The sequence below is a fragment of the Bos javanicus genome, chromosome 25 (genome assembly GCF_032452875.1).
Source record: "Bos javanicus breed banteng chromosome 25, ARS-OSU_banteng_1.0, whole genome shotgun sequence".
NCBI lineage: Eukaryota > Metazoa > Chordata > Mammalia > Artiodactyla > Bovidae > Bos > Bos javanicus.
The window spans coordinates 42,197,216-42,211,710 of record NC_083892.1 but is presented as its reverse complement, the minus strand read 5'-3'; the positions used below and the strand labels follow the sequence as shown (position 1 = coordinate 42,211,710).

The window sequence follows — 14,495 nt, the reverse complement described above, 5'->3', positions numbered from 1 at the left end:
GGGAGGAGGCTCAGGCAGGCTCCTCCCTGGGCGCCAGCCTGACCTCCATCTCCGGCAGGATCCGGCGCTCCACGTACCTGCGGCTGCAGCTCCTGGCGCAGGAGGAGCACCGGCTGAGCCTGCTGATGGCCGAGGCCCTGCGCGCGGACCGCGTGGCCCCCGTGCTCTTCCAGCCACACCTGGAGGCGCTGGACCGGCGGCTGCGCATCGTGCTGCGGGCGGTCGGGGACTGCGTGGAGAAGGACGGGCTGCACAGTGTCGTGGAGGACGACCTGGGCCCCGAGCACAGAGCCGCGGCTGGGAGGTAGTGAACGCGGGCCGCGGCCAGGCCAGCCGCCCGGGACCCAGGCCCACACGGGGCAGACAGGCTGCCGGGGCAGGCGCCTCGCTTCAGACCCGGGCAGCCGGGGGCGCGCGCTGTGCCCACGGACAGAGGCGGCCTGGTGGCAGGCCAGCACCCTTTTGTACGGAAAAGAAGCCTTTACTTACGATTTTGTATTTATACATGATGTAAATGTACATGCACAGAGACGTTATCTGTACAGACCCCGACCACCCGCAGGCCACACTGGGGGCCACCCGGCCGGTCCAGACGGTCCTGAGAAGGGCTCCCACTCTGGACCGAGCTTGCAGTAGAAACTCTCCTCCCTTCCCGGGGCCACAGGAGGCTCCCGAGGCCCTCACGGACTCGCGTCGAGGGATGAACACCGCATGGGTTTCAGGCAAAGTCAAGGGCCAGCCGCCCCCCAGGCACCGCGCAGTCCTCACACCGTCTGGAGCCAGTGCACACGCGACCAATCTTGCAGCTGGCTACCTTCGAGGCATTTTCATGGAATAGTTTGCAATGTGGTAAAAGTGCAATAAAGATGAAGCAAGTATGTGCTCGGGCCTCACTGGCATCTGGGTCCCTCACTTCCTGCTGCCCAGCAGCCTGTCCACCCTTGGGCATGGCCAGTGTCTGGCCTGGAAGGAGGGCGTGCCTGTCCCATGCCTGGTGTGGTTGCTTCCAGGGAACTGAGTGCAGCTCCCCGAGTCTCTCCAGGGCTGGCATCACATGGGCTCCGTGTTCACCTGCAGGAACTGGCACGCACTGGGGCTGAGCCAGGGGTGGCCGGAGAGACCCAGCCCCCCAGGGCCCCACTGACGGACGCAGGGGGTCAGAGCGCCTCCTGCAGGCAGGCCGGGCCCTGGAGGAGCCTGCTGGCCGAGGGCTCACCTGAACCTCCTGTTCGAGCAGAGAAATCAGAGCCCCTGTTCCTTTACTAGGCTTCCCTCACCTGTCCCTGCAAGTGTCCCGGGCACACAGATGGGGGCCACGTGGGGACTAGCGGAGGAGACGGCCGTCTGCAAGGTGGGAGAGAGGACCCGCCAGAAACTTGGCCTGGGCTTCCAGCTCCCAGAACACAGAGAAGAGCCTGCGTCTCAGCCGCCCCGTCTGTGGTGTTCCAGTACAGCAGCCTTTGAGCCCCGACCCAGAGCTTCCCCGTCCGTCAGAACTCCCTGAGCTGAAGACAGAAGGAGAAGGGAGCAGGGGAAGCCTGCTCTGGCCATGACCAGGGGGAGCAGGGCCAAGGCTGTGGTGGTTACATGCGTTTAAGTTCGTGCTCTCCCCAGTAAGAGTCTCTCTGGATCCAGAGTCACTCCCGCTTTGGGCGGAGAGGGACACTTGCAGAGAAAGATTCCCTCAGCCATGGAACATCCCTCCCCAAAGGGCAACGTCTCCTCCGTTCTTCAAAGTGATGGCCACGCCAAAGGGGCACACCTGGGGGACATCGCCTACCCCCCAGAGGGCACGCAGCCTCACCAAGGAGGCCCTGAGCTCCTCGGAGCTGCCCAGGGGCCCAGAGCTGGGCAGCAGGTGAGCCCTGGAGACAGCTTTGCTCGGCCTCAGTGCAGTGGGGACAAAGGGCCTTAGTCCAGGACTAGCTGGGAGCCCAGCGCGGCCGCAGGTGGGGCCGGCCAAGGGGTGGGTGGAGTTCCCGGTGATGGCTGGCTGGGGGTCTCCGGTCCACCTGAGTTAACAGGATTCTTGTGAAGACTGGGTGATGCACAGTCAGACCGCAGAGAAGCCTCGCTGCAAGAGGCTCCTGAAGAGTCTGACGGACACCCATCCGGTAGCACGGTCTCATCCCCTCACCGCAGGAGGCAGCGCTCAGAGGCTCAGAGCTGGGGCAGGCCCCTGAGGCCTCCCGGAAGCCGGGAGGTGAGGCCGGACAGATGGACATGCAGCAACCTGACTGCACACACACCGAGGGCCCGCAGACGCTGCTTGGTGGGCTGGGGACGGGCAGGAAGTCAGGGCAATGGGCAACGGCAGGCGGCCAGGCCCCAGTGTGACGGCGAAAGGCACAGAGCGGGCTCAGACCCAGGAAGACCAGGACAGAGGAGCCCTCGTCACGGTGAGGACAGGCCTAGGGACAGGTGACGTCTGGGTGACAGTCCGCTTGGCCGTGCTGAGCTTCCCAGCCACGGCCACAGCAGCACTCAGCGCTGTTTCCCTCCAAAGGAGAATGTGATACAGCTGAACTGAAAGGCAGTGGGGAGACCCAAGGCCTCTCTCAGGAAGATGGGAGGTTAAAAAAAGAAAAAAAAAGGGGGGGGGGTAGTTATAAAACTTACAAAATAAAATGTTTGCCATTTAGAAACATGGAGAGAGCATGCAAACAAAGCAGGAGAGCCCAGCCTAACCCTGACCCTGACCCTGACCCTAACCCAACCCTAACCCTAACCCAGGAAGGCGGACACAGAGCGACCTCTCTGGGCCTTGGTTTCAGGAACAGGGGTGAGGTGGGCAGGGGTCCGCTCTCCTCCCTGATCTGATCGGTAATGTTGTTTGACTTTTGAAACCGGGTCCGTCTATTCAGTCAGTCAGTTTGGTCCTTCAGTCGTGTCCGACTCTTCGCGACCCCTTGGATGCAGCACGCCAGGCCTCCCTGTCCATCACCAACTCCCGGAGCTCACTCAAACTCATGTCCATTGACTTGGTGATGCCATCCAGCCATCTCATCCTCTGTCACCCCCTTCTCCTCCCACCTTCAATCTTTCCCAGCTTCGGGGGCTTTTGTAATGAGTCAGTTGTTCACATCAGGTGGCCAAAGTGTTGAAATTTCAGCTTCAGCATCAGTCTTCCAATGAATATTCCAATGATTTCCTTTAGGATGGACTGGTTTGATCTCCTTGCAGTCCAAGGGACTCTCAAGAGTCTTCTCCAACACCACAGTTCAAAAGCATCAGTTCTTCGGCGCTCAGCTTTCTTTATGATCCAACTCTCACATCCACACATGACTACTGGAAAAACCATAGCTTTCACTAGATGGACGTTTGTTGGCAAAGTAACGTCTCTGCTTTTTAATATGCTGTCTAGGTTGGTCATAGCTTTCCTTCCAGGAGCAAGTGTCTTTTAATTTCAGCTACAGTCACCATCTGCAGTGATCTTGGAGCTCAAAAAAAATAAAGTCTCACTGTTTCCGTTCTTTCCCCATCTATTTGCCATGAAGTGATGATGCCATGATCTTAGTTTTTGAATGTTGAGTTTTAAGCCAGCTCTTTCACTCTCCTTTTTCACTTTCATCAAGAGGCTCTTTAGTTTCTCTTCGCTTTCTGCCATAAGGGTGATGTCATCTCTGTATCTGAGGTTATGATACTCCTGCCAGCAATCTTGATTCCAGCTTGTGCTTCATCCAGCCTGGCATTTCACAGGATGTACTGTGCATATAAGTTAAATAAGCAGGGTGACAATATATAGCCTTGACCAATATACTCCTTTCCCAATTTGGAACCAGTCCATTGTTCCATGTCTGGTTCTAACTGTTGCTTCTTGACTTGCATACAGATTTCTCAAGAGGCAGGTAAGGTGGTCTGGTATTCCCATCTCTTTAAAAACTTTCCACAGATTGTGATCCACACAGTCAAAGATTTTAGCATAGTAAATGAAGCAGTAGTAGATGTTTTTCTGAAATTCTCTTGCTTTTTCTATGATTCAGGGGATGTTGGTAATTTGATCTCTGGTTCCTCTGCCTTTTCTAAAACCAGCTTGAACATCTGGAAGTTCACAGTTCATGTACTGTTGAAGCCTGGCTTGGAGAATGTTGAGCATTACTTTGCCAGCGTGTGAGGTGAGTGCAATTGTGCAGTAGTTTGGACATTCCTTGGCATTGCCTTTCTTTGGAATTGGAATAAAAACTGATCTTTTCCAGTCCTGTGGCCACTGCTGAGTTTTCCAAATTTGTTGGCATATTGAGTGCAGCACTTTCACAGCATCATCTTTCAGGATTTGAAATAGCTCAACTGGAATTCCATCACCTCCAATAGCTTTGTTCGTAGTGATGCCTAAGGCCCACCTGACTGCATTCCAGGATGTCTGGCTCTAGGTGAGTGATCATACCATCATGGTTATCCAGGTCATTAAGATTTTTTTGTACAATTCTTATGAGTATTCTTGCTACCACTTCTTAATATCATCTGCTTCTGTTGGGTCCATACCATTTCTGTCCTTTATTGGGCCCATCTTTGTTTTCCTCTATTTCTTTGCACTGATCACTGAGGAAGGCTTTCTTATCTCTTCTTGCTATTCTTTGGAACTCTGCATTCAAATGGATATATTTTTAGTTTTCTCCTTTGCCTTTCACTTCTCTTCTTTTCTCAGCTATTTTTAAGGCCTCCTCAGACAATCATTTTGCCTTTTTGCATTTCTTTTTCTTGGGGATGGTCTTGATCACCACTTCCTGTACAATGTTATGAACCTCTGTCCATAGTTCATCAGGCACTCTGTCTATCAGATCTAATCCCTCAAATCTATTTGTCACTTCCACTGTATAATTGTAAGGGATTAGATTTAGGTCATACCTGAATGGCCTAGTGATTTTCCCTACTTTCTTCAATTTAAGTCTGAATTTGGCAATAAGGAGTTCATGATCTAAGCCACAGTCCATCTATTACTTTGATACAGGTTCAAACAGCAGATAAAGCTGCTGGACGGGAGGAAGGTGGGGGGCAGGGCTGAGCCGTGAGCTGGGCGAGGGCCCCCTGCCCGGTCCTGTGCGCGTCTCAGAGCAGCTGTGCAGGAAATCTGAATTCCGATGTGCCAGTTCACCATCTGAACCAATGCCCAGCCGGGTGAAGGGACTTTCCCACATTATCGTGGGAGTGCCTGGTCCCTGGGACTCAGACTGCTGCAGTGGGGGATTGGGGGGGGGGGTTGCCGAGGGGGTCAGGGAGGCAGAGGACATTGTGAACAGGCCCGGAGAGGCTTTCAGTTAAATCCCTCTCTGGGAGCCGGTTTCCCCATGAGATTTGGGTGGCGTGCTGGGTCCACAAGCGTTATAGGACAGCACCTGCCACAGGGCCATGGAGAAAGTGGCAAGAATTCAAGCATGATTGAAAAAACAAATGGGGGAAATCCAAACAAAAGCCCTCCTCAGGCAGCCTGAGAGCTGGTGTAGGATCAGGGGGCAGGAGGCGGCGGCCGTCTGAGGGCAGAGAGCACTTCTTGAACTAAGTTCGTTGAGTGGACAAGTCAGCCAGTATCTGGGTGGGGAGGCATGTGCGGCCCCTGCCCCCTGGGTCTGAGGGCTGCAGTGTGTCCGGGAGGCTGCAGAGATGCAGGTTGGGGGCTCAGCGTCTCTCCTGGCCCCGCCCGAAAGCCTGAGACAGAGGACAGGGAGGCCCCGGCCCTGCCTCCCCACGGGGGAGCAAGTCAAGTGTTCAATTCTTGGGACCAGCCCCCCAAAGGCCATGCCCAGAGGTGTAGGTTCCTGGATTCAGGGGCCCCAGGCTACCCTCCCAGGGTCCTGCCCAGTTCCCCCAGAAACTCTCCCTCAACCCACTGCCCCAGCCCTCACCCAGATGGAACAGAAGCAGAGGCGCCCAGAAGCCTGGGGCAGGAGGGGCTTGGACGCAGCCCGCCTTGGTCAGGAGAGCCCGTGTTGGGGGCCCACGTGCACAGGGGGCTCTTTCTTACCTTCTTTAAATTGGGTTAGTCGCTTTGTAACGCGTTAGTTTCTGCCGTACGACAGCATCAGCTACGTGAGTGTGCTCACAGATGTCCAGCTGCGACTCCATGGACCAAAGCCCGCTCCTCTGTCGGTGGGATTTTCCAGGCAAGGATCCCCTCCTGCACCGCCCCCCACCCACACCGCACGGAGCGCCGCGGAGCACCGAGCTGGGCCCCCGCGTACGGCAGCCTCCCCCAGCTGTCTGCTTCACATGGGGTCGTCCTGTGTGTCGATCCGTCTCCTGACTCTTCCCACCCCACCTTCCCCTCCTGTCTCTCCCTCCCCCCTCCCTCTCCAGCCCGGGGTCCACATGTTGTTCTGGACACCTGGGTCTTTCTTACTCTGCTTGGAGCTGGCGTTCAGGAGCAGGCGTTTGCGGGCCGGGCAGGGGCTGGGAACCATGTTCACCCTCCGGGGGGTGGCTCCCAGCCTGCAGCTTAAATGGGATCAGAGGGTGCCTACGGCAGCAGGGGGCCTGTGGGGCCACAGTGGGCCGCCCAGGTCCAGAGCAGCCCCGCTGGGCTGCGGGGGCTCGGATTGGCTGCCCCCCCACCCCGCCTGAGGCCTGAGCTCTGTCCCGTCCCTGCTCCAGGTTGCAACCCCCCAGCTACACTCAGTCAGACGTGCCCTGTGGTCACTGTCGTCCTGGGGGAGCCTGGGAGGCCGTGGCGGACACGCTGTGCCTGGCTCCCTTGCACCATCTAGAGGAGACCCTGAGAAAAGCAAGAGCAGCCTCCTAGGGCAGAGGCGACCAGTCCGGCCTGGGAAGCACCCGCCCCGACGACTCCTGCATTCACGATCAGAATCCAAGGCCTCAGAAGCAGCGACCTGCAGTTCTGGCCCGATGGGCCCGTCGGCCTGGTGAGCTGTCAGCAAGCCCTGCCCCCCACGGGGCCCGGAGCCGGCCGGCTGCCCGTTCAGTGACCAGGGCCCGGGGCCCCGCCAGCCCCCAGGGCAGGCCCGGAGCCGGGGGAGGTGGCCTTGCCACCCTTTTGTCCAGGAGCCAGTGCAGCGCCCAGGCCCAAAAACACCCGTGGGGTCAACGGGTCATTCTTCAGCGAGTGCTGAACAGGAGTTCTGTGCACTGGTAAATATTTCAGCACCGAAGAAGGAGAGGACGGAATTTACATTGAGGGTTGAAGGGCCCTGGCCTTCCTGGAGCTTCTAGAAGTACCGTCTTGGGCAGCCCTGGGCTGTAGCCCCGCCTTCCACCCCACCCTTATTTCGTTCTGACCTCAGGTGCTGCCCAAATGCCTCATCCTGGAAGGTCTCCTGGCCTCCAGCCTGGGTGACTTCAGCATGCTCTCCCACGCCCCCTCCGACCACAGATCTGAGGTCGGGTCCACTTCCCACCAGACGGGGCCGTGTGAGGACTAGGGGGTGCGGCCCAGCACTCCAGCAGCTCCGCCTGCTCAGCCCCCACTCAGCGGCCCAGCCACCCCCGACCCTGAACTCCCGCTTCCGCGGGGCGCCTGCCCCCCAGCCCCGAGCCCAGGCCTTTCCGACCCGAGCCTGAGCCCACGCATACCCCATGGCCGGGCTCAAGGGTTCCCACTCCCCTGTTCATGGCCCCCAGTGGTCTCGCTTCCTGGGATTCAGGCCTGGCGAGCCCCCTCCCGAGAGGAGTCCAGATTGGTGAGGCTGAGAGGACCCTGGAGGGGCAGACGGTCACCGCCACAGCGGAGCGACAGGGCACGGCGGGTCCTCTCTCCACCTTTGCAGAGGGGGACGGCTTCTGTCTCTGAGATTTTCTATTTCAACCTTTTTGTCCTTTATGAACCTTCTGTAACACAACTTTTAATTACAAAATACAAAAGTGTGTAAGGGCAGAGGTCACACGAAGTCCCATCTTCGTCCTGTTCTCTGGGGTCGTCTGTGCCACGTCTGTGTCAGACGTGCTGGTTGAGGGCTGCTGGGGCTCAGGGCTGCCCTCCCGCCCAGCTGGTGCCCTGTCTTCACACAGGCCCCCTGTGCCCAGGCATGTGAGCGCCCACAGGCCGCCCCTGACTCTGGAACTGCAGCCGCATCCTCCCCTGAAGGGCCTAGGTCCCACACGGGTGACCTGACTCAGGTGAGCTGGTCATCCTTCCGGCCCGTGGAGGGGACTGCACAGTCGGCCTGGCTCATGGGGTTGTTGTTCTCAGCGGTGTCTTGAGGACGTTTCCGGCTGACAGAGCGGAGAAGCCGTTCTTCCCACTGCCAGGCCCCAAATAATGACCCAAATAATATGTCATTTTCAGAAGGAAGCCAAGCAAGGCTCAGACACCTAAGGAACCAAAACACGTTGGGAAGGTTTTCTAACCAATCAGCCTTCATGTTTGATTCAATCAAACAAGTGACCAGGTTGAAGTGCCTCTCCCACCGTCCACTCTCTTATGCAGCAGAAGCTCATCCCGAGACCTGTCTCTGGACTGGCCACAGCCCGGGGACGAGGCCCTGGCTGGCTGGCCCTCCCCGGGCCGACGCTGAGGGGCCCCGGGGGGCACTGGGCATGTCCGCGCCCCTAGACTGGCCCCTGCATCCTCTCCTCCCCTCCCAGGTGCAGCGAGGCCCACGGGGAGCCGGCCGCGCTCCTGCGGCTTCAGCAACGCCCCGCCCGGCCCGCCTACAGCAGGCGCGGGCTTTCAGGACTGCTCTCCTCTGACGGACCTGCTCCCCTGGGTTACAGTTGTTGCCCTGAAGCCTTAGCTCTCTGACAGATTCAAGAAAAGTCATGACTGTGCAGATCGCTGGTTTTCTCGCAGTGAGGGGGAGGGTTCTGCTCATTTCACTCTGTCGGGGGGCTTCTGGACCAGCCACCGGACCTCGGCGCCGTGGTGGTGCCTGGCGTGTGGCTGGACCACAGCTTGCCCCATGCCTCCCTGCTGACGGACATCCAGGCTGATTCCAATTTGGGGAAAAGAGGAATGAAATCATTCTGAACACGTCACAAGTGCTTGCATAAAGTTCTGTCTTCACTTGGGATAAACACCCATGAGTGCAGCTGCTGGGTCACGTGGTAGCTGCACGTTTAGTTTTTAAAGAAACAACCAAAATGTTTTCCTGAGGGGCTGCAGCGTCTGATGTTCCCATATCCCAGCATTTCTCATTTTGACACCTGGTAGAGAGGATGCTGCGGAGCCCCTGACTGTGTCTGAGACTGAGTGCACCTCAGATCCCACTGCAGGAGTTGGAGCCAGGAGGGAGCTGGCACGGCGCCCCTGGGTCCTGGGCGCCCACATCAGCAGGCCGGCCACCATCCCCTGCTGGGGCAACAGGCTGGATGGAGCACAGATCATTTCAGAGCTGTAGGTGCAGCTTCAAAAGTAGAATCTTCTGGAAGAAGACTATTCAGGTGTCCTGGCCTTGGGCAGACGCACTGACAGGTCTCATGGCCAGAATTTTGCAGACTGTTCGTGGACATGCCTTTTGCTGGTACGGCCACCTTGAAACAAAGGGCCCTCCTTAAGATCCCACCTGACTTCTTGCTAAAACGTCCTCCCCCTGTCTTTTCTTCCCCAGGTACCCACCGGTGACCCCCAGAAGGACCAGTGAAGCAGAGGCTTGGCTAATGAGGAAGTTACAGAGCAGGGGGCCACTGGGCTCAGAGCTCCACAAAGGGCCCCCCAAGGAGGATACGAGGGAGACAGCACAGCAGGGACAGAGCGTGCCAGGGTGGGTTGGACCCTGTGTCCAGCTCTGATCCAGGGTCCCGGCGGCACACACCCTGGCCACCATTGCACCGGGGCTGAAGGTAGAGGGGCAGAGCCTGGTGGGGAAGGGGCTACGCCCCCGCCCTCTCTGTGGTCGGGCTCCTGGCAGCTCCGAAGTGCGCTCTGAGGAGCCAGAAGCCAGGGAAGGACCTCTGAGTCTTGGGGTGCTCGCAGGCTTGGGGGACCCAGGGAGCTCCGCCCTTAAGTCTGGGACAGCGCAAAGAGCACGAGGCACAGTCGGCGGGAGCGGGAGGGGGTGGCCCCCCCCCCCCACCCCACCCCCGCCACCCGTCGGACCACCCAGCGCGTGGCTCCCTCCTCCCCCGCGCCGGTCAGGGGGTCACCGCGAGCCTGCTCTCCGCTCCCCTCGGCCGCTTTACCGGCAACAGGGGCCTCCCCCGCTCCGGGATTGGATGCGAGAGGACGGGTGGGGGCGGGCGGGGGGACCCGGGGAGCCCAGGTTCCCCGCTCAGGCGGAGAGCAGCCGGCAGCGCAGACGCCGCTGGTCCGCACAGGGGAGAACCTCCGCGCAGTCCTGGAGCGCGCCGGCGGGCGGCGCGGAGGAGGCGGCAGCGTTGGCGACCCGCAGGCGGCAGGCGCACCGCGATGTTTGACAGCTCGCACTATCCCTACAATTGTTTCAATTACGACGCCGACGACTACCCGGCGGGCAGCTCGGACGAGGAGAAGCGGCTCACGCGGCCAGCGTACAGGTGACCGCAGGGCCGTGCCGGGGCCGCAGGGGTCGCGGGGGCCCTCCTCCGAGAGGAGGCCAAGACCAGCTCGGGCGCGGGAGGGCTCACTTCTCATCCGCACGTTGGGAGGTAGCCGAGAAGGTTCTCCAGCCTCCCCGGGGAAGCCCCAAGTGTGAAGGTGAGCTTCCCTGGTCTGCGCAGAGTTGCGCTGGGAGCTCCAGGGGGCCCCGACTCCAACAACCACCCCCGCCCCCAGCTCCCCGGTGCCCCGGGGAAGGGAGAGCCGAGTGGTCCCCGGGCGGCCCGTAGACTCCAGACGCAGGCGCGCTCCGGGGTCCCTCCCCTGCCCCGGCCTGGCCTGAGCGCCGCTGTTTGCAGCTACATCGCACTGATCGCCATGGCCATTCAGCAGAGCCCGACGGGCAGGGTGACCCTGTCCGGCATCTACGACTTCATCATGCGCCGGTTCCCGTACTACCGCGCCAACCAGCGCGCCTGGCAGAACTCCATCCGCCACAACCTGTCCCTCAACAGCTGCTTCGTCAAGGTGAGGCCCCCACCCCCGTGCGGCCCCTGAGTGTCCCAGGCCTGTGGACCCCTGGACCAAGGCACCCCTGATTGGGCTGTGGGGGTGCATTTTGCAGCGGCATGCGCTGCAAAGTTCACGCGTAGCCCTCGCCAGCTCCCCAGCGACGCGCCCACCCCCAGGGCGGGGCATCCTTCCGGGGCCGCCAGGGGCTCCCCAAGAGAGCGCGGTGGGCGGGGCGCCCCGGGAGCCCGCCGCGCGCTGAGCCCCTCGTCCGCACAGGTGCCGCGGACCGACGGCCACGAGAAGGGCAAGGGCAACTACTGGACCTTCGCCGGCGGCTGCGAGTCGCTGCTGGACCTTTTCGAGAACGGCAACTTCCGCCGGCGGCGGCGCCGGCGTGGCCCCAAGGGCGAGGAGGCGAGGGGGGCGCGCGGGAGAGATGCGGGGGCGCCCCCGGGGCCCCCTGAGCCCCCAGTCCCCCGCAGCGAGCCCCCGACCCCGGCCAGCCCTGCCGTCCTGAGGAGGGACGCGCACAGGGACATCAAGTTCAGCATTGACTACATCCTCTCCGCCCCTGACCCCTTTCCCCGGGGCAGGTCACCCCACGTGCACCCCTCGCTGCAGGCCCGCCAGGTGAACCTCCAGCTTTGGACCGTGTGAGAGGGGCTGAGGTGCTCCGCGTCCAGGGCTGGCACCGGTCTGTCTGGAGTGTTCTCGGTGATTTCAGTCCACCTGAAGCAAAGAAGTGCGGTTCTGCCATGCTCCACAAAGTTCACAGACTCAGGCTCAAGGCTGAAACCAGCCTGGGTTGGAGGGAAAGACGTGATGGGCTGAAAGGCGCTCATTTCCCTGTTGCCCCATTACCCCTTCAGAGCCTGAGAACTTAAGGGTTTGCTCTTGACTCACCCTGGGATCCTGCCTGAGGGCTAAGCGCTCACGGTCAGGGTCACGTTCACTTAGAGTCAAGGTCACTTCCTAGACTGCTGCGGGGCGAGCTGAGTGCTGTGTGGAGCTGGTGGGCGTTTTCTCTCACTGAAAACAATAAAAGCAAAGTGCAGAAGGCCGAGTCAGCTATTGATTGATCCCGTGGACGTGTCCCTGTCACGGATGATGTGACTGGAAGTGACAAGCGCGTCTCGTGTTGTGGGCTGAATATTTGACGGTGTTTAAAAATTTCTGTGCGCTCTTTTTATACAGGAAAGAAGGAAGGGAGGGAGGAAGGAGAGAGGGGGAAAGAGGGGAGGCCCAGATTTGGGACAGCGTTGGGGCAAAATGCACTTTTCCTGATTCTCCTGAGCAGCGAGGAAGCCCTACTCTGGCACGTTCCATCCAGCTGCTTTCCCGAGAAAGCAGACATTCCGGAGCAGACGGCTGACAAATTTCTGCTACACTGTGAGGTATACGGTTAGGAAGTGCACAATTACAAGCATTGGAGGTGGGTGCATCCATTTGAAATGTAAATGATATAATTACTGGGTAGAGACGGGCATTTAAAAAACACAATTATGCACAGTGAAACTATTTGACCAACCTTACCATTTTTCACCAGCCCATTTTTCGCAGAGTTAATTGCTTTCCGTGACTTAATTTGAACATTAGTATGGATTACACCTAATCTGATTCACTAGGTGACGATGATTGGCTAATTTTGTAAACGGCAAAAACACACCCAAGGAGGCTCGCTGTCTGGACTCAGAATTACCATCTTGCTTTATCGGACTTGGAGAAACTGGGGCTGGGGTAGATGAAGGAGGCAGGCACACGAGACTGAATTGGTCAGGAGACACGGTTGCACTCTGGTTCAGAAGGTTCGGAGTTTCATTAAATCACAGTATCCCGATTTTATCCGCCCTGTGAATAGAAACCCCGTGGAGTCCTTTCATGGTTTTGAGAAGACGTGTCTGGCCCTGACTCCAGAGATGAGCACTGGAAGTGATGCCCACTCACGTTTCCCATGCCCTCTCGGCCAGCCCAGGCCACCAACAGGTCAACCAGAGAGAACTGAGGTGTGTAACACGGAGGTCACTGCGCCCTCGCAAACACCCACAGACAGAACTCTCTCCTGGGGAAGCAGCCAGTATTGCTGGGCTCTCGGGTCGGCCGGGCACGGTGCTGAGCCTCCCCGAGGGCCAGCACCCCAGCCCTGTTCCCCTCGCTCCATACAGGTCAGAGACCCGCGGCACAGGGGGCCCAGGACTGGGACACAGGCTGTGACTCTGGGGTCAGGTTTCCTCCATGCCGTGGTCACACGCGAGTGTGTGCATGTGTTGTGTCTGTCTCATCCCTGTTACTTACACGCCGTCATCAGTCGTGCTGACATCATTTTAAATTATACCAGATATAATTCAGATGGTCACCGGACACAGCTGGTTCCACACACAAGTATACGACACATAGACTATCTGAGGGTATATTTTTCTGCTTCCAACTGAGCAAATAAAGTTTCGTTTCATCTTTCAACTTCTCTTTCTGAGTTTCATTCCAGTGATCAAGCGGCCAGAGCCGAGGGGCGGCAGCAGGCTTCACGATCTGGGTATGGCAGCATTTGCTTTGCAAAGGATATCAATCATGTTTTTCGAAGCAATGGGACATTTTCAATTTGCAAGCATGTGACACCCTTCGACTTCAGAAAGGCTCCCAGCCCTCACAGTGAATGGCATTTAATCCCCAACAACAGAGCAGGGCGAGGGCTGGTCTGACCTATTCAAATGTCGCCTCCACCACGCACACCTGCCCAACGCAATTATAATTAAATACTTTATGCCTCCCTTGCAAATCCACTGATTGATCACCGATACATACATCACCAGCACATTACCCCGAGCAGATGTCTGCCACACGTGCCACGGATCACCGAGTTTCCATTAGCCGGAGCCGGGGCTGTGCATGGGAGCCGTGAATGAGCCACCGTCATGCGGAGCGCGCTCCTGGGTTGCGGCACCAGCTCGCAGGCCATGGGTGTTGCTGCTCAGAGCAGCTGCCAGGTGGGGGGCCTCCACCAGCACTGGCGCTACAGGGCGAGGCCCGACAGGGCACGACACCCGAGGGGAGGGAGGGCGCCCCTGAGACGACAGCGGGCGCTGGACGGCAGCCCCCTTCTCTCCAGGGCCCCAGTGGCCAAGCCCACACGCGCACACGAATGGCCTCGTCCTGCGGCTCCAGCAGCCCAGTGAACAGACAAACAGACACCCGGCTCCGTGAAGCAGGAACAGATGAGGAAAAAGGCTCAGCAAGGCAGGGCCCAGTCCCACCCTCCCCACTGCGGGGGCCCAGGCTGCCCGTCCGGGGGGATGGCGCCCTCTGGCCGGGAGGATGGAGGCGTCACACTCCCGGCCCCTTGCCCGCTCCGGGCATACACTAGCATGCGAGCCCTCGGGGCAGGACCTGACCTCTCCGCACCCACCCCAACCCCCGGCAGCCCGGCCTCCTGCCCCCAAATCAGGAGGGTCAGCACTGCCTCCCCGGGGCTCAGCCTGGGGTGCGGTCCCCAGCATCACTTCAAGAGGAGCTCAGGAAGGACACAGTCCGTTACCAGTAATTGTATTCGGCCAAATTAATAACAATCCATAAACATAGGCAAAATTGC

At 59.1% G+C, this 14,495-nt stretch overlaps 2 protein-coding genes across 2 annotated transcripts in view; both read left to right on the top strand.

Annotated features, from left to right (window-relative positions):
* The window catches only part of FAM20C (FAM20C golgi associated secretory pathway kinase), a 33,880-nt gene extending 33,002 nt beyond the window's left edge, over positions 1–878 (top strand). The window contains exon 10 of the mRNA XM_061402449.1: positions 59–878. Coding sequence (XP_061258433.1) covers positions 59–308 — 250 coding nt within the window. The 3' untranslated portion in view covers positions 309–878. The remainder of the gene's footprint in view (positions 1–58) is intronic.
* Positions 879–972: 94 nt separating this feature from the next.
* Positions 973–11,969, top strand: FOXL3 (forkhead box L3). Its single transcript, XM_061402450.1, has 4 exons — positions 973–2,399; positions 6,015–10,398; positions 10,759–10,927; positions 11,189–11,969. The coding sequence occupies exons 2-4, from the start codon at positions 10,292–10,294 to the stop codon at positions 11,567–11,569; spliced, it is 657 nt and encodes a 218-aa protein (XP_061258434.1). The 5' UTR covers positions 973–2,399; positions 6,015–10,291; the 3' UTR covers positions 11,570–11,969.
* Positions 11,970–14,495: the final 2,526 nt, after the last annotated feature.